Here is a 22,150-nt window from a genome sequence, read left to right as displayed (position 1 = left end):
TTCTTGAACGAGACGAAGGCTAACTCGACTTGTCTAAGTCGAGATGCAACACAAAAGAAAGAAACAAGCAAAGATGCTCCCCACAGCAGTGCAATTAAATGCGACAAAGTAAGGGACGTTAGACTGACACTGTCAAAAGTAATATCTGCTGTGGAATGGCAGAGGACGAGGTTATCACCGGTACACTGAACTACTCTGATTCTCTTAGGCATGTCAGGCGCGAGAATAGCGGAAAAACTAGTTAAAAATCCTTGCCCACAACAGGCAGGTTAAGCTTTACAGTGATTACAGTAATCGTAATAGAAGTTAAAACGTTCACGTTTGACAGTGGGTCTGAATGGTGCTAGGGAGACGTCAGCGACTGCTGGACGATCTGCACGCTACCATCACTCTCGTTATTTCTCTTCTGCGTTCCTGTGATGGTGCGGTGGAAACGTTCGGTGTGCCTCATATTGTAAGAACATGTAAGGCTGCATACTTGTAATTTCGATTTCACTGATTTGTAGCGTTCGTGTCCCGCCATGCGCCCAGGGAAGCAGGACGCAGGAATAACGATGCCCCGAAGATACATACCCTTACATTGTGTCGAAACTCGTTACAGAATTGTCGGGAGAATAACAGATGATAAGAGAGCACTGTGCAGCAAAACCTCCAACGCTCACGTTACAGCACCCCATAAATTTTACAGCCTGCGCAGAGAGCGCCCGCTCCTTTTAATATTGCCGTGTACTAACGTCTCGCCCATTACTCATCGCCGCTATCGCAATCCTTTAGGCTACCGCCGACAGCACTCACCGTTTCGTTTTTTCATAGTAGCAGTAATAGTAGCTCTGCGTGTTCCCTGCGCTTTCAGAGGACACTTTGGTTGTCTCGCTGTTACTCGACTTCCACATTTCTTTTTGGCTCCTTCTCCTTGCCCCACTTCCATTTTTATGTACCACTTTTTTGTTTTGCTGCAACCACTGTATATTAAAAAGAGGAACCACGGTTCTTTGCGTGTTGTGGACAGTGCTACTACATCTGTTGCAAACCTAAATTACGTCAGCTCATGACGTTCCTGTAAAGTGAAATCCACTAACGACATTTCTAGTAGAAATGTTCCCGAACTAACTTCATGTCAAGCATCTTGATTTTGTTTCTTATCGACATGCCATAACTACGGATACGTTGCAAGGTTTGGTTTTACAAAAATTCTCACTCTTTTGAATAATGAACTATCTCCTAAGAAAACCATAACTAGCTTTGAGTCAGCACCCGTCTTCAAATGACTATACTGGTATCGTTTCGTAGTTTATTTTTGCCAGTTCATACTAATCGCCTTGCCTGTGGTATAATGAGTCTGCAGAGAAATTCAGCTAAGCTAAACCAGATATGGCGGGAACAAAGAATTACATACACTAAATCATGGAATATATGACCTCTTCTCTGTATGCAACTCTTCTGGTACAGAAGTACTCATTCGTATTGCTGTCGATCACACCTCAAGGCCTTCACAAAATTCACGAATCTGCAAAAGCGTATTCCCGAGTCAGAACAAGATTCCCCTTTCATGAAATTATAAATAAATCGAGGTGTCCGTACTGATTTTCAACAGTGCTCCTCCACAGTAATAAAGGATTGGAATAAGATCAACGTTTCATGTTCCGTCGACGGCGAGACCGTTGGAGACCCGACATACGTGATTGAGGAAGAATGAAGGAGAAAATCAGTCGTGTCCTTTTCTAAGGAACTGTCGCGGCATTTGCTTTCAGCGATTTGGAGAAGTCAAAGATAGCTGGACGGGAGTTTCAACCGGCGTCCTCCCGAATGTGGGTCCATTGTCTTAATTACCGCAAAATCCCTCCCCGAGAGATTTTTCGGCGGACTGTGTTCTAACGTCTCTGCTATTAGTTTGGAAATGGGAAAAACCTGGACTGCTGAAGGATTGTGGCAGACGTGTTATGATCTTGCTTTAAGGTGATAGTTATTTCTAAAGTGCTTATTGTTGGCAACTATGATGAATGAAAAATGCAGTGTTTATGCTTTGATGACGGTTGGGATGTGGACTGGGGGTGGGAGGAGACGTTATAACCTGTTGTCTGCGCGGCGGATAAGAAATCCGCAATTCAGAAAAGATCGAGGAATGGTCCACTAATCATCGTATCCGAATGCTACAAATTACACACCAGGCAGAAGAGCACTACTTGTAGTTGGTCTGAAAACTTATCTGCTAACTGGAAAACGACAAACTGCTTGAGTCAGTTTTCATTCTCGTTTTGACTGTTTGAACTGGCTCACTCTAATATTTACATTATTGTAACTTGGGAAGAGTACAAACAGACTCATACACCAGCTTAATGCTAAGTACTAATGTCGGTTCTGGTGTACCGAAAGACTGGCAAGAAAACTAAAGACAGATGTTATCTAAAACAAAATTGCGCAACGAGAATATGGTGAAATGGACAGATTTAACTGACTGAAATGTTTTTTTACTGTTACTTTTAGCATGAAATATCCTCTGCGTGAAGGTACTTGCAAATGGAGATCACTGGTATACTATATACTTTTTTCTTTATTTATTCATCATATTTTTGTCAGTTACGGTATTGAAGATAATAAGTAACCGTTTTTATCTTTATAATAAAAATATAATACTACACTGAGGGAACGGAAGTCATGGGGTACCCGGTTATATCGTACTGTCGGACCTCCTTTTCGCCTCCGGCGTAGTGCAGAAACTCGACTTGGCATGGACTCAGCAAGTCGTTGGAAGACCCTTGCAGCAATATTGAGCCATGCTGCCCCTATTACCATCCATAATTGCGGAATTGTTGCCGGTGCAGGATTTTGTATAGGAACTAACCCCTTGATTATGTCCCATAATGTTCTATGGCATTCATGTCAGGCGATCTGGATGGTCAAATCATTCTCTCGAATTTATCTAAATGTTCTTCAAACTAATCGCGAATAATTGTGGATCAGTGCCTTGGCGCATTGTCACCCATAAAAATTGTAGCATTGTTTGGTATCGTAAAATCCATGAATGGCAACAAATTGTCCCCAAGTAGCCGACCATAACCATTTCCAGTCAATAATCGGTTAAGATGGATAGAGGACCCAGTGCATTCCATGTAAACACAGCCCCACACCATTATGGAGCCACCACCAGCTTGCAGAGTGACTTGTTGACAACTTGGGTCCGTGGATTTGTGGGGAGAGCGCTACCATGAGCTCTTACTGACTGCAAAGCTGAACTCAACTGACCAGACCACGGTTTTCCAGTCCTAAAAAAATGTTCAAATGTGTGAGAAATCTTATGATCTTAACTGCTAAGGGCATCAGTCCCAAAGCTTACACACTACTTAATCTAAATTATCCTAAGGAGAAACACACACACACCCATGCCCGAGGGAGGACTAAAACCTCCAGTCCTACAATTATGGTCACGAGCACAGGAGAGGCGCTGCAGACGATGTTGTGCTGTAGGTAAAGGAATTCGCGTCGGTCCTCTGCTGTCACAGCTCATTAGCGCCAAATTTCACCACAGAGGTCTAAACAATACGTACGTCCCACATTGATTTATGTGGTTATTTCACGCAGTGTTGCTTGTCTGTTAGCCGTGACAACTTTACGCAAACGTCGCTGCTCGTGGTATTTACGTCAGTGCCATCAGCCACTCCGTTGTCTGTGGTGAGATGTAATGGTTGAAATCTGATTATTCACGGCACACTCTTGTCATTGTCGATATCGGAATATTGAACTCCCTAACGATTTCCGAGATGGAATGTCCCTTGCGTCTAGCTCCAGTTACCATTCCGCGTCCAGTGTCTGTTATTTCTCGTCGTACGGCCGTAATCGCGCGGGAAACATTTTTACACGAATCACATGAGTGCAAATGACAGTTCCGCCAGTGCACTGCCCTTCTGTACTTTGTGTGGGCGATACTACTGTTATCCCACGGCTTCTGTCAGCTCGTTGTACATTGCTAAACTCCTACAAGATGGCTTACAGGCGTGTTGCGGGGAGCGGCCAAGAGAAAGCCACAGGTCTTCTGCTAGTTGTGGAGTTTGGGTGTTGAGAAAGTGAAAGCTGCAGTATGCATGTAAGCATATCAGTACATACACACTCCGAAGGGGACGGGGCGGAGGCGGCGACTAATCCAGAACGTCCACAGTGCGCAATGTTCTCACTGTGTTAATTGGAGAGAGGTATAGAATTTAACCCAGGAATTTGGAGCACTATCTAGTATGTCAGTCTACAGCGACGAAAGTTCCTTCCATCAACAGGATTGGAATCAATGCTCTCGGTCTTTGCGATCTCGTCCGCGAACATTAAATCTGCAGACTGGCCGCTAGTGAGAAAAGGATGTCACTGTTTGGGCAAATGAAGACTGCTCCGTTAACTTTGCAAGTAGCGTTGCGCATGTGGTGAGTGACGACGCGTGTTCAGGAAGAGGTCTGTACCTGACTCACTGTGCCCCGACATGGCGCGCAATCGAGACGGCGTGGCAATGGGCGCGCGTCAGACGTGACGCCACGGCGGAGGGGGCGTGGCCAGCGCGGGTCGACGGCCTGCGTGCCACGTGGCGCCAAGGTCGCGTCGGCCGCCGCAGACGCAGTCGCGTGGGCGGCTGGCGTCGCGGCGCGTCGCGTAGCGCGAGCGCACAGGCAGCAGCACAGGGTCGGTAGAAGAAACGTAAAACACTATATTATATAGTGGGGATGGGAAAAACCGGCCGGTTAAAACCGATACCGGTATTTCAGTTCTGAATAACCCGTATTTTTCGGTATTTGTTTGGTCTCGGTAACAACAGGTATTTGTCTCTTTTACTGATAAAGCCAATATATCAATTTGCCACAATAGTGGTGCTAAAATTTTTGGTTTCAGACTTTTTTATGGTGTTGGGACAGCAACCAGCCACAAATTAAGTTTTTGTGGCTGGTTACTGTCCCAACATTATCAACATTTGTCTTAAAATAACAGCCACGGTCTCCAACCATGTCATCATATGACAAAATAAATTTTTTTTTTCTTACAAACGCGTTTGGTGAGGTGCTTTGTGGCTCCTGAAAGGTTGTACCGTTTTTCAAAGGTTGATATCGTCTTTGAATGGTACAGTTCTGATGAAAGAAGTCAACTTACAGATCAACACATTATAGAACGATTATTTATGAACAGATCGGACAATAAAAATTCGCCATTGGATTAATTCATTATTGAAATTTCAATCATTGTCATGTAACTGTTCCTGCTTTGCCCACTATCTAAGTTATTAATATGAATTTTTGAAAGAGCATTTTTGGTTTTGTGACCAAAAAAATCTGTGGTATTCAATTTCCCGTTAAAAACTGAATGTTAATATTTGACTAAAAAACTGTTTTTTTCATTCGAAATAGTTAAAGAGAAACAACGCAACAATTTTTACACAAAAGCTTATTGTTTGGCTACTATTTCTGTGAAATAATAAAAAAGAGATTTATGCCATGAGTAATAAACTAGAAATCAGTCGATCTGTTGCCTGCGTCTATATAATATGTCATTATCTGCTTGTGGCCCTCAGAAACGGACAACTTAACACGAACAACAGAGTTCTCCAATCGTAGTTTACACTCAGCATTGAGTACTCATAATGTTTAAATAATGTGGTATGATTCTCGATCACAATGTGATATATATATATATATATATATATATATATATATATATATATATATATATATATATATATATATATATATTTTAACAGAACCCCCATTACTTTCTGGTGGACGGACCAAATTTTCTTTTATTTATCTATTTTATTTGATATTTTAATTCTTTGTATCTTGAAATGTATAACCCAGAAGTCTGCGGGAGTCATAGAATTTTGCAACCTTTGTCTACGTTTATTGTTGGAAATAATAGCAATAAAAAAACCGAAAATCACTTATTTCGGAACCTGGTTATTTTGGGCGGTTTTAACCGTCAGGTTAAATTAGAGATGAAGGCATGCGGTGTAACTGAAAACCGGTTGTTTCAGCGATAACCGCCGTCCCTATGAGTAAGTGCCTATTCATGGGTGACAAAAACTTGATCGGCTTGGGTCTGATCACAAAAAATCAGCGAAAGGTTCGAACCTCATAGTATTGGATATTTTGTATTTATTTATATTGATTGTATTTTGTGTTCTAAGTAGTCAGAAACCAAGATTCAATTCAGTATTTGAGTCTAGTTGCACAGCAAAAGGAATCAGTCTCTCTTGACTGGACGGTCCTGTGCTGGGACTGAATTTCAGCTTGAGGTGCAAATGAATAAGTTTCAGAGAAATCGTAATTTATAGGACTTCGTGCCTTTTGTAAAATTATTTTGTCTACCAAAGAAGTGACTTACCTCACAAACATGAACCAATAACGGAAGCTGAGAGGTCAGTTGTTTTTTAAAGCAGTTTTAACGATTAGTATAATTTGACGTTGCCAGTAAGTACCTAAACGAATTAACTCACACTGGAGTGGGTAAGAATGTATCTCATACAAGGTAATATTTGTTAACACCACAATTGAATAACTGCCATCTAACGGTAAAGTAAACGCTACGATGTAATTTACACACTTTTTAATTGTTGACAGTTCCTTTCAGTACGAACTACTAAGAAAAATAAGAATGGTGCACTTAAAAATTAATTTATGTTTCAACCCCTCCTTTCTCTCTCCCTCAAATTTTATCAGAGGCAAACAGAAATACATTCGAAACACACAGGTTGAACCAAAATTCACGCACCCAGACACCACAGCGCGATTATACGCGTACATAGTACAAGAATGTCACTGCCAAAAATCGTCCCCTTCGTATTTTCGGCAGAAAATGGATATCAAAGGACGGCAGTTTGGCGATACAGTATCCACATTTACGTCAGATGTCTTGTTTGACGCATGTTTCTCATGACAGCAGACGCAGATTCCTCAAAATGTTCTCTTGGTTGCGCAGGTGGGAAAAATGTAGTGGTTAATGTTTTATTGCAGGGACAGACAGTAGAGATTAGTGGTAGTTAGTAACAGTTGTAATAATAACGGACGAGGTAGAAAGTTGTAGTATACGACCAGGAAATATTAATTCTATAAAAATTGTTTTATCATTACCGCACGTTGTTAAAATAATGAGAATGTAGAAGTATCGTCGACGTGAAGAAAGCACTGCATATTGCAGAACCATAGGCGAGAGGCTGAATGTATCGCAGGTAAATACCACAGTCACGTTTAGTGCAGTTTGTTTATACTTTTGACAATCCATCAGTAACCGTTAGAAACCGGTAACGGCGCTATTTGTGTAAACAAATAGCGTTACTAACAGTGGCTGATTGCTATTTACTTCTTTGCAAGAGTCAGTTTCCACTTTGTACACAGACACTGTCTCAAAAATTTCAGTTTTTGACAAAACATCAGGGAAAAATGTTTTTGTTCCACTTGCCATTAACACTAAGGTACTGCGTTTTATTTGTGATGATGCAAGTATTGAACTGCGAACCAGTAGAACCAGTAGAACTGTAATCAACAAAAATCACTTATCTTTTATATTTTGAAACTGCAGAGGGTAGCATAGCTTGGCACAACGCATGTTTGAAAGAGTTTCTCCATGGTTTGGCACCTTGATCAAATCTAGGAACATGCAAGAGCGTACCGAAAATTGCGTTTTGTGAAAACACCGCGCTTAAAACGTTTTCCATTTTCTATCTTCAAATGTTCTGCTGGCAATGAATACGAAATTTCATTTTTTGGGACAAATGTGATTTATTTTGTCCGGGTGGCGAACCGCTGTTCTATAGCATTTGAAAAAAAAAGGTCGTATTTCAAAATCATGAAGCATCGCTAGTAAAATAATTTAATATTTGCTACTGGTTTCTATATTCTCATCATATTCATGTATCTCGTAGCTACGTGCTACGTTCTTGCCATGACCTCAAATAAGTTAAAAGACATCCCGCATCACTTTCGTAGGTAACAGTCCACATTAGCGTCGAAATGGTACATAAATTTATTCGAGCATGTTCATTTTCATGCACGAGTACCACGAAGCATGATTTGCGTCAGACAGTGGACAAAAATGATAAAAATATTTTCCGCTATACATAGGGACTGAGACACAAGCGCATGAAAACATTCAGTCCTGAGTCGGCACGAGGGATTTTTGTCACTTATCTCTTCATATACGCCTGGCGAGGATTTTATCTATGAAAAGTACCAAGTTTCGCCTTGCTTCGGAGTTCACGTCCACACCGGCCTGCCCCGCGCTAACTCCTCCCGCCACCGTTAAGTCACGCTCCACTCTACCAACTTTGCTACTAGCAATACACCAACGTATGATATACAAGTATTATCTGTCAGCCAGGCGCAACGAACAGATGTCAGTACTGTTGTGTGTGACCCTTCAACGAGAGCTTTCTGAACAAATGATATATCACATGATTTGTGATTAATAAGTGTAAAATTATTTTATGTTATCTCCGATTGTTTTAAAATTTAAGAGAATTGGAATATGGGGCTTTCAAAATTAAATATAGACATATATTAAAATAGTTGCGTAGGGCGTTGAATACGATCACCGCCCCACGGCGAGAAACAGGAATAGCAATTGCGCCAGATGAACGAAAGCATGAAAACGCTCGCCGCCCCACAGCGAGAAACGCAATTCTCAGCACCGGAGTGAAGGTGTTACTCTACAGTTAACAGTATAACTGAACGTGGAAGACAATTTGAAGGTCAGAGGCAGTACGTCTACGCGTGGTAAACGTGTTTGCTGTTGAATTCGCGCTTCGAAATGAGAACAGCCTTCGATTCAGTTGCGAACAACGAAACGAAACAACGTATTTACCAATGCGTATGCTGCACTACAGTACTGATTAATCGTAAAAAATTAAGACAATCTTCCGATTAATACCTATTGACGACTCGACTTTTCTTTATGTTACGTTATTCCTTCGCCAATTAAGGCGATGGTGGGCAGGCAGTGCATTGCTTATTTTCAGCTGAGAGAATGTATAAAATACGCGTACATAGTTTCTAAAAAATTTGAAAATATAAAATACGTACATGCTTTCAAAAAATACTAAAGCAGATTGTCATAAATTGAAGAAGTCAAGTAAAATATGATTGCCTTTTTTAAAATACAAGCAAATAACGATCGTCTCTGTAAAAACAGCACTTCGTTGATATTACAGGAAATAAACAGTAGGTGTAGAGGTTTGATGGAGCGAGAATGTTTCGAAATGAATGTGGGATGGAAGAGTGGGAGGAGGAGGACCCAGAAGAAAGAGTTTAGAAAGGAGCGGATGGAAGCTGAAATGGCGGAGAGGGACGACGATGAAGAAGAATATTGTAGCATGGAGAAGTATTCTGTTGGAAAGACAGATAGATCTCTGGGTACATTTCATAGTCAGATGGGGGGAGACAAAGTTTCATTGAGACAGGATGTGGGTAGTAAGTCTAAGATTCGGAGATGTGTCGATACTAACGCGGCAGAATTGAAGCGTTAATAATTAGGACTGACAAGATAGGGTGTTTATTGTCAGGTGTAGGATATCCAAAGGTCGACAATGTGGGAGAGGATAGAGGAGAAATTAATTTTCATATAGGAACGTCGCGGGGAATTGTAAACAAAAGCAGAAAGTGAGAGGGAGTGCACTGCGTTCGAGGATTTGGGAGGAGTGGTAATATTTTGGTGGAGCGTGAATCGAGGCGACAATGCCAAAAGAGAAAATGCGTCGCAGCAACTTAAATCTATTGTCAATTTTTTGTTGGATGGGTAGCAGGTGCGCTTTCCATGTACGTTTACGCTCGACGGTTAGTCCGAAATATTTTAGTGTGTTAGTTAATCAGATAGGACTTACGTAAATAGTGAGGTGGAAGTTTCGAAGGTAGAAGCTGACGACTAGAGGGGGTGGTCCCAAAACTCGCGCGCATGAGGAGGAAGGTTTAGCGCCCAGTGTGGGGATTCCCATATTTATAGGCGGCTATTTGAGTACGCGGCTGGTTCTTTTCGCGCGGGTCGCCGTCGCGCCGCGCCTGCGGCCGCCCGCCCGGCGTCGCGTCGCGTCGCGTCACGTCACGTACCCCTTTGTCGTTTTCACGACTGAGCGGCCGCACAAAGGACAGGAAAAGCGGCGAGGCTCGCAGGCACAAAGCCGGGTTGAGAATGTCACGCCGCCGGCCGCCAACCTATTGATCGACGGAAAGGTCGCCGGCTCTACTGGATAGGACAGCTGCCGGCAGCTACTTCTGCACCCAACACAGACGTAGAGCCCCTCCACGCCCGCACTGATCATGTGACAGTCACAAGACGTTCTACTGTCACGTCTCCGAAAAGGTTTGTTTGCTGTTGTGAGTTCACAGAATGCAAAACTGCGATGTTGCCCTTGCGTCTGACTGCAGTCATCCATTAATGTGGACTATCCTGCGATATAGTAGACAGGCGCTTTAGAGGGGTAGCGGTTTAGAACAGAGGGGGGGGGGGGGGGAAGTGCCACGGTAAGTGACTACTATCGGCAGGAGATCTCAAATTGATTCCATGTGTATAGATATCCAGAGCGCTTTTGTCACGGTTGTCACAGACAGCTTATAATCAGATTGCGTGCCTATTAAGTATCGTCTCAGCTGTGCGACTGGATTGTGTGAGAAAGTTCACAGCTCTTAATAATCGATTGAAAGTCATCGAGTAAAACACAAATGATACCTGGCGTTACCCAACGAAATGCTATAGGTCCTCTGCATTCCCTAATGTACACTCCTGGAAATGGAAAAAAGAACACATTGCCACCGGTGTGTCAGACCCACCATACTTGCTCCGGACACTGCGAGAGGGCTGTACAAGCAATGATCACACGCACGGCACAGCGGACACACCAGGAACCGCGGTGTTGGCCGTCGAATGGCGCTAGCTGCGCAGCATTTGTGCACCGCCGCCGTCAGTGTCAGCCAGTTTGCCGTGGCATACGGAGCTCCATCGCAGTCTTTAACACTGGTAGCATGCCGCGACAGCGTGGACGTCAACCGTATGTGCAGTTGACGGACTTTGAGCGAGGGCGTATAGTGGGCATGCGGGAGGCCGGGTGGACGTACCGCCGAATTGCTCAACACGTGGGGCGTGAGGTCTCCACAGTACATCGATGTTGTCGCCAGTGGTCGGCGGAAGGTGCACGTGCCCGTCGACCTGGGACCGGACCACAGCGACGCACGGATGCACGCCAAGACTGTAGGATCCTACGCAGTGCCGTAGGGGACCGCACCGCCACTTCCCAGCAAATTAGGGACACTGTTGCTCCTGGGGTATCGGCGAGGACCATTCGCAACCGTCTCCATGAAGCTGGGCTACGGTCCCGCACACCGTTAGGCCGTCTTCCGCTCACGCCCCAACATCGTGCAGCCCGCCTCCAGTGGTGTCGCGACAGGCGTGAATGGAGGGACGAATGGAGACGTGTCGTCTTCAGCGATGAGAGTCGCTTCTGCCTTGGTGGCAATGATGGTCGTATGCGTGTTTGGCGCCGTGCAGGTGAGCGCCACAATCAGGACTGCATACGACCGAAGCACACAGGGCCAACACCCGGCATTATGGTGTGGGGAGCGATCTCCTACACTGGCCGTACACCTCTGGTGATCGACGAGGGGACACTGAATAGTGCACGGTACATCCAAACCGTCATCGAACCCATCGTTCTACCATTCCTAGACCGGCAAGGGAACTTGCTGTTCCAACAGGACAATGCACGTCCGCATGTATCCCGTGCCACCCAACGTGCTCTAGAAGGTGTAAGTCAACTACCCTGGCCAGCAAGATCTCCGGATCTGTCCCCCATTGAGCATGTTTGGGACTGGATGAAGCGTCGTCTCACGCGGTCTGCACGTCCAGCACGAACGCTGGTCCAACTGAGGCGCCAGGTGGAAATGGCATGGCAAGCCGTTCCACAGGACTACATCCAGCATCTCTACGATCGTCTCCATGGGAGAATAGCAGCCTGCATTGCTGCGAAAGGTGGATATACACTGTAGTAGTGCCGACATTGTGCATGCTCTGTTGCCTGTGTCTATGTGCCTGTGGTTCTGTCAGTGTGATCATGTGATGTATCTGACACCAGGAATGTGTCAATAAAGTTTCCCCTTCTTGGGACAATGAATTCACGGTGTTCTTATTTCAATTTCCAGGAGTGTATATAAGCGATGTGGAAAATATATATGCAACCCTCTTAAATTGTTTGCAGATAATGCTGTCATTTACCGTGTAGTAAAGTCATCAGAAGACCAAAATCAATTCCGAAACAACTAACACTCGATATCTATAAGGTGCGAAAAGTGACAGTTGTCTCTGAATAAGCAAAAGTCTCTGAATAAGCCGAAGTGTGAGGTCTTCCACTCGACTACTCAAAGGATTCCGCTAAATGTCGTTTACACGAGAAATCACACAAATCTAAAGGCTGGGAATTGCAATTACGAACAACGTAAGTTGCAACGGCCACATAGATAATGTCGTGTAGTAGGCAAACCAAAGAGTGCGTTTATTGGCAGAACACTTGCAAGATACAACAAGTCTACTACAGAGACTGCCTACAGTACGCTCGTCCGCCCTCTGCTAGAGTACTGCTGTGCGATGTGACATCCTTACCAGATAGGATTCACGGAGGATATCGAAAGAGTCCGAAGGAGAACAGCTCGTTTTGCATTATCAGGAAATAGGGGCTGTCATAAGCGAGTTATGGTGGCAGTCATTAAAAAAAGGTATTTTTCATTGCGGCGTGATCTTTTCATGAAATTTCAATCGCCATCGTTCTCCTTGGGAATGCGAAAATATTTTATGGTGCCAACCTTCATAGGAACAAATAATCATCATAATAAAACAAGAGAAATCAGAGCCCGTATGGTAAGATTTATGAGTGCTCAAATGAAAAGGTGCGAAACGTCGTAACAACCAAACCACTTGTCGTAACCGCCCCCTAAAAAGTACAAAGCTGTGTCCTCAGAAGCCATGTTGATGCTGACAGTCTTTTTCGACGTCCCAGACCCGATACACATCGAGTACTCGAGCACGGAAAAACAGTTACCGTTGATACGTACTGTGAGACACACTGTGGCTTACGCAAATCCATCAAGAACAAACGGTCTGCGGAGAGGGTGATTCTGCTCCAAGGTAACGGGCGTCCAAACGCCTCCAAGGTCACACGAATTTTAAATGGGATCTGTTTGAGCATCCGTCTTACAGCCCGGACATATCGCCACGAGACATACGTATGTTTGGTCCTCTAAAAAACATTTCTGAGGGAAGCGCCTCAACTGAAGATCACGGTTCAGGTCTGGCTTCTGTCCTGAAACAGTCACAGGAATTCTGGGAACAGGGAATTCTTCGGGCCGTGAAACAGTGGGGTACTTGTGCTCAGGCCTCCGGTGATTACTTTTGAATGAAGACTTAAGTTATACACACAGTTTTGTGCCGTACCTCATGACTTGTATAGTTTCTGCTTCTTTCCATCGGAAACCTCTTTCAGTGTACCATTTTGACCAGAAGAAATCGCGACTGTTGCAACGGAAGTAAACAGTATAAACGCAGGGCAGCTGAGTGCACTGTGTTTCCAACCATGAACGGGACAATGCTGCTTCTGCAGACTGCTGAATGTGTCAATATGCCTTGGGTCATTTCAGACTTAGTCCGTGCGCACGTTGCCATTTTACAGCAAGAAAGATTGTCAGCACGGCAAGTTACTCGCATAGTTGGCGTACAACACACCGAAGTCATTCGAACATAGAAGCGATGTTGTGTGACAAAATACTGCACATCTCTTAGTGATCGGCCGTGGTGAACATCATCAGATTATGACTGCTACCCACATATGGCTCTTAGGTATTGTAAGGCTAGTGGGAGGGCTGCGCCGAACTAGAAAGAGCGGAAACGCCTCAACACAATCAGTGTGTTCTCTAGGTATCTATTACGGACAATACTACGCTCTTCCAGCACTGGACTGCGTCGTTCAAACGACCACAACACAGATCTTCCATATTAGCGCAAAAACTCGAGCTCCGGTTGTATTTTTAGGATTTGTCAGTCAAGTGACAATGCAGAGCTACGCGTTTGCAGTGCCACAGTGCAACGTTTTTTCTTAGTTGTGTTCTGCCAAATCCTAGGTTTCCGTGGAGATCAGTCATAGTTTCTGCATAACTTACGTGCCTACCTTTTTTTTTATAACGTACAAGAAAATGACTTAGGAAACACAAATATTAATGCTTCTAAAATTTTGAAAGTCTGTGACAACTACCCGTGATTAATTTTGTACTTTCAGGTGTTCGGCCGAGTTGTTTCCATTTTATGCACAATAATTCGACGACCGACAGAGTCGTCTTCTGCAGGCGTTGCGAGCTGTGCTGATATGTGTACTAGCTCTCTGAATTCCAACCAATTAGTAATTTCAATAGTCCGTAGAAATACGATACCGTCAGCGTATGCCCGTCTACGAGGGTTGGAACTTAAACAGTGGCAATTATTTATTTACAGCTCGTACAAAATAGATACGTGTTTCGAAGTTTTATTGCCCTTCAAGGTAGTCACCAGCATTGTGTATAACCCGCTGCTAGCGATGTGGAAGTCGTAGGATGCTCTCAGCAATGCCAGTTGTGTTGGCAATTCGAGTGGCGCGGTCTATTGCCTGACGAATTTTTAGCAGTTCTGAAGCAAATGCCGTGAAGTGTTTCCTTCAGTTTAGAAATCGAGTTGAACTCACGAGGGCTTAAGTCAGGAGAGTGCAGTAGGTGGAATAGCACTTTGGAACCCCCTTCAGTGAAATAAATCAGTAACAGCTTGCACCTGGAGAAAGTGTCATCACTTCTGTCTATATGAATCAAAACGCTGTCTTCCGTCCAAACGCCAGCGTCTACCGCCAGTACCTTCTCTGGTTTCTGGTTTTGAGAAAGGGCTCTCATTCCTCCCCATACATTCAGACGCCTCACTGAGAGCGCCCCCAGCAGAGCTGAAACCATCATAAAGGAGAAAGTCCACTGATAGTTTTTCTTGTACCTTTGATCAGCTAGTGTATAAGCGAAATGCGAAACAGGATTCTCAGTTAATGTGTCGGGGGGGGGGGGGGGGGGGGGGGGGGGCGGAAAAAAAGAAAAAAAGAAAGAAACTGCAACAGAAACTGTCTTGAGAATTCAACGTTCATTCATACAGTGCATGTTAAGTATAGAACTTTGTAATAGGGGCAGCCACAGCCGTTAAAGCTCATAATGAATGGAAGTAAAATGAACCGCAAGACAGCTGAAATTGGTGATTTCTTTATCTTCACAACCGATTTCGCTGCTTTACAACAGCATCCTCAAGTGAAAACAGCGTCACATTAGCGCACCAAGACGCTCCCAACGTTTGTAGTGATAAATTAAACCCCTGAAGAGGGGAGGTGGTCAGAGTAAATACACACCCGACCACCGTCCATTCTGTGCCGTTGCAATTACCACCACAGGTGGTTCTGTTTGATGGGGATACGTTAAATTTATCTTTGAACATATAAGTGGACATTAAGAAAGTTCCACTTACAGAAGAGATTAAGAAACGCCACCAAGTGCAACAGCGGCTGACGGCAGGCGTGTGACGTGTGTCGACAGGAGGCGCCGGCGCTGGACGCGTGCAAGGAGCCGTCGGAGGCGGCGCTGAAGCGCGTGCGGCTGGAGCCGGCCGACTGCGGCGCTGCGGCCGCGGCGGCGGCGGCGGCGCCCGCCGTCTACGCCGTCTACCCGGAGCAGCTGCTGTGGTGCGACGCCTGGGGGCCGCGCATCGCCTTCCGGCCCTGGCCCCTGCCCCTTGCCGCCACTGCCAAACACAAGGCCGCAGCCCTCGCCGACAGGTAAGCTAGCTTCTGACTGAAACCAACAAGGGGGCAACAGTTGAGAAGGGAGAGACGCGGGTTCGTAGCCTGCTCCCGATGTTATTCAATCTATACTTTGAGCAAACTGTGAAGGAAACCTAGAAGTAACTGCAAGAGGGGGGGGGGGGGGGGTGGAGATTGAAACTTGAACATTCGCCGATGACATTTTACATCTTTCAGACGGCAAATGACTTCGGAGGCCAGTTGAATGGAAGGGATAGTGTGTCGGTAAGTAGTTACAAGATACAAATCAACAAGTATGATGGGGTGTAGTCGAATCGAATCAGGAGATGCTAAAGGAATTAGACTAGGAAATGAGACACTGTTATTTAGGCAGCAAAGTAACTAACAATGGTCGAAGTACACTGAGGTGCTAAAAGTCATGGGATAACGATGTGCCCTTATACAGATGGCTGTAGTATCACGTACACGAGGTGTAAAACTGCAGTGCATTGGCGGAGCTGCTGCCATAGATGACTAATGTGAAAAGGTTTCCTACGTGATTATGGCCGCACGAAGGGAATCAACAGACTTTGAACGCGAAATGGTAGTTGGAACTAGACGCATGGGAAATCGTTAGGGGCTCCAAAATTGCGAGGTCCGCAGTGTCAAGAGAGTGCCGAGAATACCAAATTTGAGGCATTAACTCTCACCACGGACATCATAGCGACCGACGGCTTTCACTTCACGACCGAGAGCAGCGGCGTTTGCGTGGAGTTGTCAGTGCTAACAGACAAGCAACAGTGCGTGAGAACTACAGAAATCAATGTGGGACGTAAGACGAACGCATCTGTTCGGACAGTGCGGCAGAATTCGGCGTTACCGGGCCATGGCAGCAGATGACGGACGCGAGTTCCTTTGCTAACAGCACGACATCGCCCACAGAGCCTCTCCTGGGCTCGTGACCGTATCGGTTGGACCGTAGACGATTGGAAGACCGTGGCCTGGTCAGAAGAGTCCCGATTTCAATTAGTAAGAGCTGATGGTAGGGCTCGAGCGTGACGCAAACCCCACGAATACGTGGACTCAAGTTGCCAACAAGGCACTGTGCATTTTCCATGATAGTGTAGGCTGTGTTTACATGGAATGTTCCGTGGTACAACTGAACCGATCCTTGACTGGAAATGGTTATGTCGGCTACTGGAGACCATTTGCAGCCATTCATGAACTTCATGTTCCCAAAAAACGACGAAATTTTTATGGATGACAATGCACCGTGTCACTGGGCCTCAATTGTTTGCGATTGGTTTGAAGAACATTCAGTACAATTCGAGCGAATGATTTGGCCACACAGATCGTCTGACATGTGCCATCGAACATATGTGAGACATAATCCAGAGGTCATTTGGGCACCACATCCTGCACTGGCAGCATTTTCGCATTTATGGACGGCTATAGAGGCACATGGGTAAATATTTTTGCAGTGAACTTCCAACGATTTGTTGAGTCCATGCCACTTTCAGTTACTGCATAACGCTGAGCAGAAAGAGGTCCGACACGCTGTGAGGGTGTAAATGTAAATAGTAGGAGGCCTTTGTGAAGGTATTTGAAGATTAGACTTGTATGAAAGGGTAATGTGGTCGATAGACAGTGTAGACAACAAGAGAACGGAAGATGCTGAATAGTGGTGCTAATGAAGAGGTTCTGATTCGAATTTTGGGACAAAAACGAATTTGTGGTCAGTTGATCTGAAAAATCCCGAGGTGTCAAGGAATAATCAGTGTCGTAAGAGAGGCAAGCGCGGGAGGTAAAAAAATGTAGAGGGAGATCAAGGCTCGAGTACTCTGAGCAAGTCCGAATGGATGTAGGTTGCCGTAGTTGTTCAGATATTATGAGGCTTGCACGGTATAGTCTAGCGTCGGGCCTGCATCAAATCACTCTTACGGATTAAAGGCGGCAACAACAATATTGCATAGCAAATAATAGTACTTAATATAAAAAACAAAAGGACATAAACCACAAGTTTATTAAGGGTAGACAAGTAACAGGTCGTTTGGGTCAAGTCAATATTGCGAATACCTTGCTAGAAGAGCAGGCTGGATTTCTCAAGGGTACATCTTGTACTGATGTTTTCGTCATGAAACAGATGACTGAGGAAAAAAGACCGAGAACCGCGGCACCTACTGTGTGTTTATAGGCTGTATCAAAGCCTGTGAGAGATTGTGAGGAACAATCTATGAAACATCATGGACAGACGGGGATTCCCGAGCGTTTTGCAAAAGTGTTGATAAACCTCTATAATAAGACAGAAATGTTTGTTGAAAACAGACCAGGAGAACTCGTTTCAGAACATATTAATATGGGCGTTTGACAAGGCAAGGACGTTTTGTACGTCTCAATGGTTACTCTTGAGAACAAACAACAAGCTGAGAAATGTATTGATTACAGAATAATCAGTCTGGTCTTATACGTGGCGAAGATAGTTGCAAGAATACTCAACGGACTGCTGGAACACAAAATTGAAGTGTAAGAGAGGACGAATTTGGATTTAGGGAGGGAAAAAAAAAACAGACGTCATCGGCATGGTGAGGATTGTATCGGACAGGGTTTTGACTGTTAACGAAGAAGTCATCGGCATGGTGAGGATTGTATCGGACAGGGTTTTGACTGTTAACGAAGAAGTTTGCACTTGATTTATAGACTGGCAGAAGCCCTTCGATGAAGTCAACTGGGCAAAATTGATGAAACGTCTTGAGGAGACAGTAGTCAACTGAAGATAGCGGAGACTAACTTTCAACTTGTACCAGGGACAAAGACAAAGGATGTGACTGAACTGCGGAGAAACGAACAGCGTGGAAATACGAAGAGGAGTCAGACAACGATATTTTCTATTGCCGAGTCTCTTCAACCTGTATGAAGAATGGCAGGCGAGAGCTTTGAAAGGATGTGCAAACGTCAGGATAGGAGGACGACTCATCAACACCATCAAGTATGCATACGATCTGGTAGTGCTCGCCAAGAATCAAAGACAACTGCAATGCATGATGAATCGGTTGGTGAAAACTGGAAGGAAATAGGGCATGGAAATCAACATCGAGAAATCAAAAGTGATGCAACTTTTGAGGATAACTGTCGGCAATGAGAACTGGAGGATGTGATGCAGCCAAGTATTTGGGAAGCTTACTGACATACAATGCCCATTGCGCAAAGAGCAAGAATCGCATTGGCCTAATCTGCTTTCAGCAAGAAGAGGACTCTGCAGACCAGAAAGTTTGGACCGTGAGGAAAATGGGGTAAAATACCAGGAAAGTTTTGAAATGTGGTGCTGGAGAAGAATAGAGAAGATCCAACGAACAGATCACGTTACAAAAAACGACGTGCTGAGAACAGGAGGAGAGAAGAAAACTATTCTGAATACAATTCTTCAGAAGAAGGCCAACGGGATCGGAGCAATACGCGTACTTAGGACACGAGGGCCTCATAGAGGATGTCGTCGAAGGGAAAGTCAGGGGAGCTACAGGAGGAGGACCAAGAATAATTCAACATCTGGATGACATGAAACATAGGAGATACAGCGGGCAGAAGGAAGATGCTGAAGACAGGAAACATTGGCCTCAGAAACTCTCCATACGAAGGGATGGACCTGCAGTAGGCAGCATACTACATAACTCACGACACGGTCCAGGATGTGTTCGAATTCGTGCTTCAAAACTCCAGTGTTCATAATTAATTACTTGTGATGCTGTTATTGTCCTGGTCAAACATATTTGTTTGTTTTACGATCAAGATCCTTTATTACGTATTTTTCGTCCAGTTGATGCAGAATATTTGCGAAATATTGCTAATTATTACTTTGCGCTTTGCAGGATAAACAGTGAGCAGAATCCCTTTTGATCCCAGAAAACGCGCTAGTCCTTAGCGACAAATGAAATCAGTTTCGTTTTTTATTGGTGTAGGTACACCGGTTGCCGTTCAGTGCTTCGACTGCTGTTTTGTTTCGGACGTGAATTTGCGGACCCTTCTCTCATCCACGGTAGCATAATGGTACAAAAAATAGATAGGACTACTTTCTAACGACTCGAACAGCATTCAACAAGTTCTGCCGCCCCCGCCCAATCCCACAATACCAGAAGCATTCTCATAGTTGATTCTTTGTGTAACTTTCTTATTACATGTCTATTGCGTCACGTCTTCCATACCCCTTCAATGTTCTATTGTACAACAACGTTATTCACTTTCTCCGTCATTTCATCTGACGTTGCAGGTTTGGGACGCCCGTCACGATGGGTCATTCTCAAGAGAAGTCCGAGAATATGTAATTCATTCATTTCGTAACTGTTGGAAATTAAACTCCTTCTAAACCGTCACCAGTTGTGGTTGGATTTCTGTTGCTGAAGCCATCCAAAACTAGGAGTGTTACGCCTACGTTGTTTCTCAACATTAACCAACACAACAAAAACAAAATTTCATTGTTGTATATTCAAGGAATTTATAGTTGCCTTTGATGGTTAAGATTATTTAGTTATCAGATTTGCTGTTGCAGTTTCTGCCGTTTATCTCTTTTCAAGTACAATATAGAATAATTTGTGTGTTTTAGGACGTGCCATGTTGCTCAAACATCAAATACGTTGAAACGTTTCCTTCGCCCGTTCCTCGAAGCTTCCGTATCGTCGCACCGGTCCCACTTGGCGGCCGCATCCAGAAGTCATACGCTCTTATCACCGCACAAGAGACTAACTGAGAGGCACACAGTTCCGCAGACTTAGTCGGAAACGTTTATTGGCGGATCCAGGTTATGTCTCTGCTATGTTACGCTATCAAATCAATCTAAGTAAGAGCCGCCAGCCTCGCTTTGATCCTCGAGACAGGGTTAACTTCTCACAACTACAAAATCACTAATTAAAATCCCCGTTAGAGCTTCAGGAAGTTTCTGGGGTCTGACCAGTGGACTGGCATATGCACAGCGCTACTTCAGTTCATACATCGCCCCCCAACTGGCTCTTAGCAGCTTCCATCAGTAATTATAACTACAGCAATACAGTTCAAAGTCAATAGGAATAGAGTCGCACAAAAACGTCACTCCCAGTTTTTTGCGAAAACAAATGAAATTTACTGGCATGAATTAGTTCTAGCGTAGGCCGTCATTTTTCTCTAACACCACCTCCAGCTCGGCAATGACTCCGCGCTCTGCTCTGACGTCTCTTTTTTTTACCGAATAAGTTCACACTAACCGATCTGCAGCACTCACAGAAAAGGTGGAGTGAGAGGCAGTATTCTACGCCCGACACGCACTTTGGATTCTCTCAGTCCTTGGTACTGCACTAACTAACTTGGCTTACACGAAGGATCACTGCTTCCTGACTTCAGAAATACACTACGAAAAAGCCAGTTCCATCCTAGAGGGGCACATGGTAGCTACATCCCATGAAGGCTGCAGGCCGAGACCTTGACTTCGGGAGCTCCAGACCGCTCCACGAAATTATTTATCGTTCAGGTTTTCCAGCCGTTCCGTGTCAGGAGCACAATCTAGACATTTTCATTGGCTATTTCCAGCTCCCGCTAATAGAGTTTCTGTAAGGCGCTACTTCCTCGCAGAACTGCTAGAAACTTTTTTCAGCTGATGTCGAAAAACATCAACCGCCAGGGGGAATTTTCTCGCCCTTAAGGTCAGTCTAGTTCGCTTTAGCTGCCACCCATTTAGGAGGATTAAGGAAAGTGCGGCACATTTTCCTCAGGCCAAATAAAAACTCCATTCCACCTTCAACGAAAAACTGGCACAAGCATTACAATAGTAAACAGGGCTTACACACGTGGGTAACTAGGAAATGGTTATGTTACAACGTATACAGGTTGCCCCAGGAGGAATGATCAGTGTTCAGGGAGATGAAAGGAACAATCGTTCAGAAAAGAAGACTAGTAAATATGTGATCTAAAATGCATACTTCAGGCGTTATGTGCACTTCATCTTCGGCGCTGTGCCGTACTTTGGGAGGAAATATTTTAAAGAGGGGGGGGGGGGGGGGTGATGCAGTGGGAAGCACGTTGTGAAAACAGAAGAGGCTCTCTCCTGGAACTGCAGAGTATGCAGTAGGAACATTTTGATAGAGAAACAGGGCAGCAAAATTGTGCCCTTCAGGCACAACTGGAAGAACCAAGGAAGGAATCGTTCAGGATCAAGGAAAGATGGGAGCAAGACAGGGAGAAAGAGAAAGCGAACTGATAGTTTTATTATCAATATTAAAAACAGGTATCTACCCTTGCTAGAATTAAGCGGAGAAGAGTCGTAAGCAGGACAGGGAGGAGAAAATGTGCAGCACACTTCGACCGATGTCAGGAAGTTTGGGGATGGGTAGAGTGTTAGGAAGA

At 44.7% G+C, this 22,150-nt stretch overlaps 1 protein-coding gene across 4 annotated transcripts in view; it reads left to right on the top strand.

The window, feature by feature from the left end:
- The window catches only part of LOC126334867 (ski oncogene-like), a 599,408-nt gene that overhangs the window by 535,720 nt on the left and 41,538 nt on the right, over positions 1 to 22,150 (top strand). For all 4 annotated transcript variants that reach the window (XM_049997555.1, XM_049997553.1, XM_049997554.1 and 1 more), the window contains one exon: positions 15,585 to 15,823. In XM_049997555.1, coding sequence (XP_049853512.1) covers positions 15,585 to 15,823 — 239 coding nt within the window. The remainder of the gene's footprint in view (positions 1 to 15,584; positions 15,824 to 22,150) is intronic.

The sequence above is a fragment of the Schistocerca gregaria genome, chromosome 2 (assembly GCF_023897955.1).
Source record: "Schistocerca gregaria isolate iqSchGreg1 chromosome 2, iqSchGreg1.2, whole genome shotgun sequence".
NCBI classification, from domain to species: Eukaryota; Metazoa; Arthropoda; class Insecta; order Orthoptera; family Acrididae; genus Schistocerca; species Schistocerca gregaria.
The sequence above is the reverse complement of the archived record's forward strand: the minus strand, read 5'-3'. Positions and strand labels throughout refer to the sequence as shown.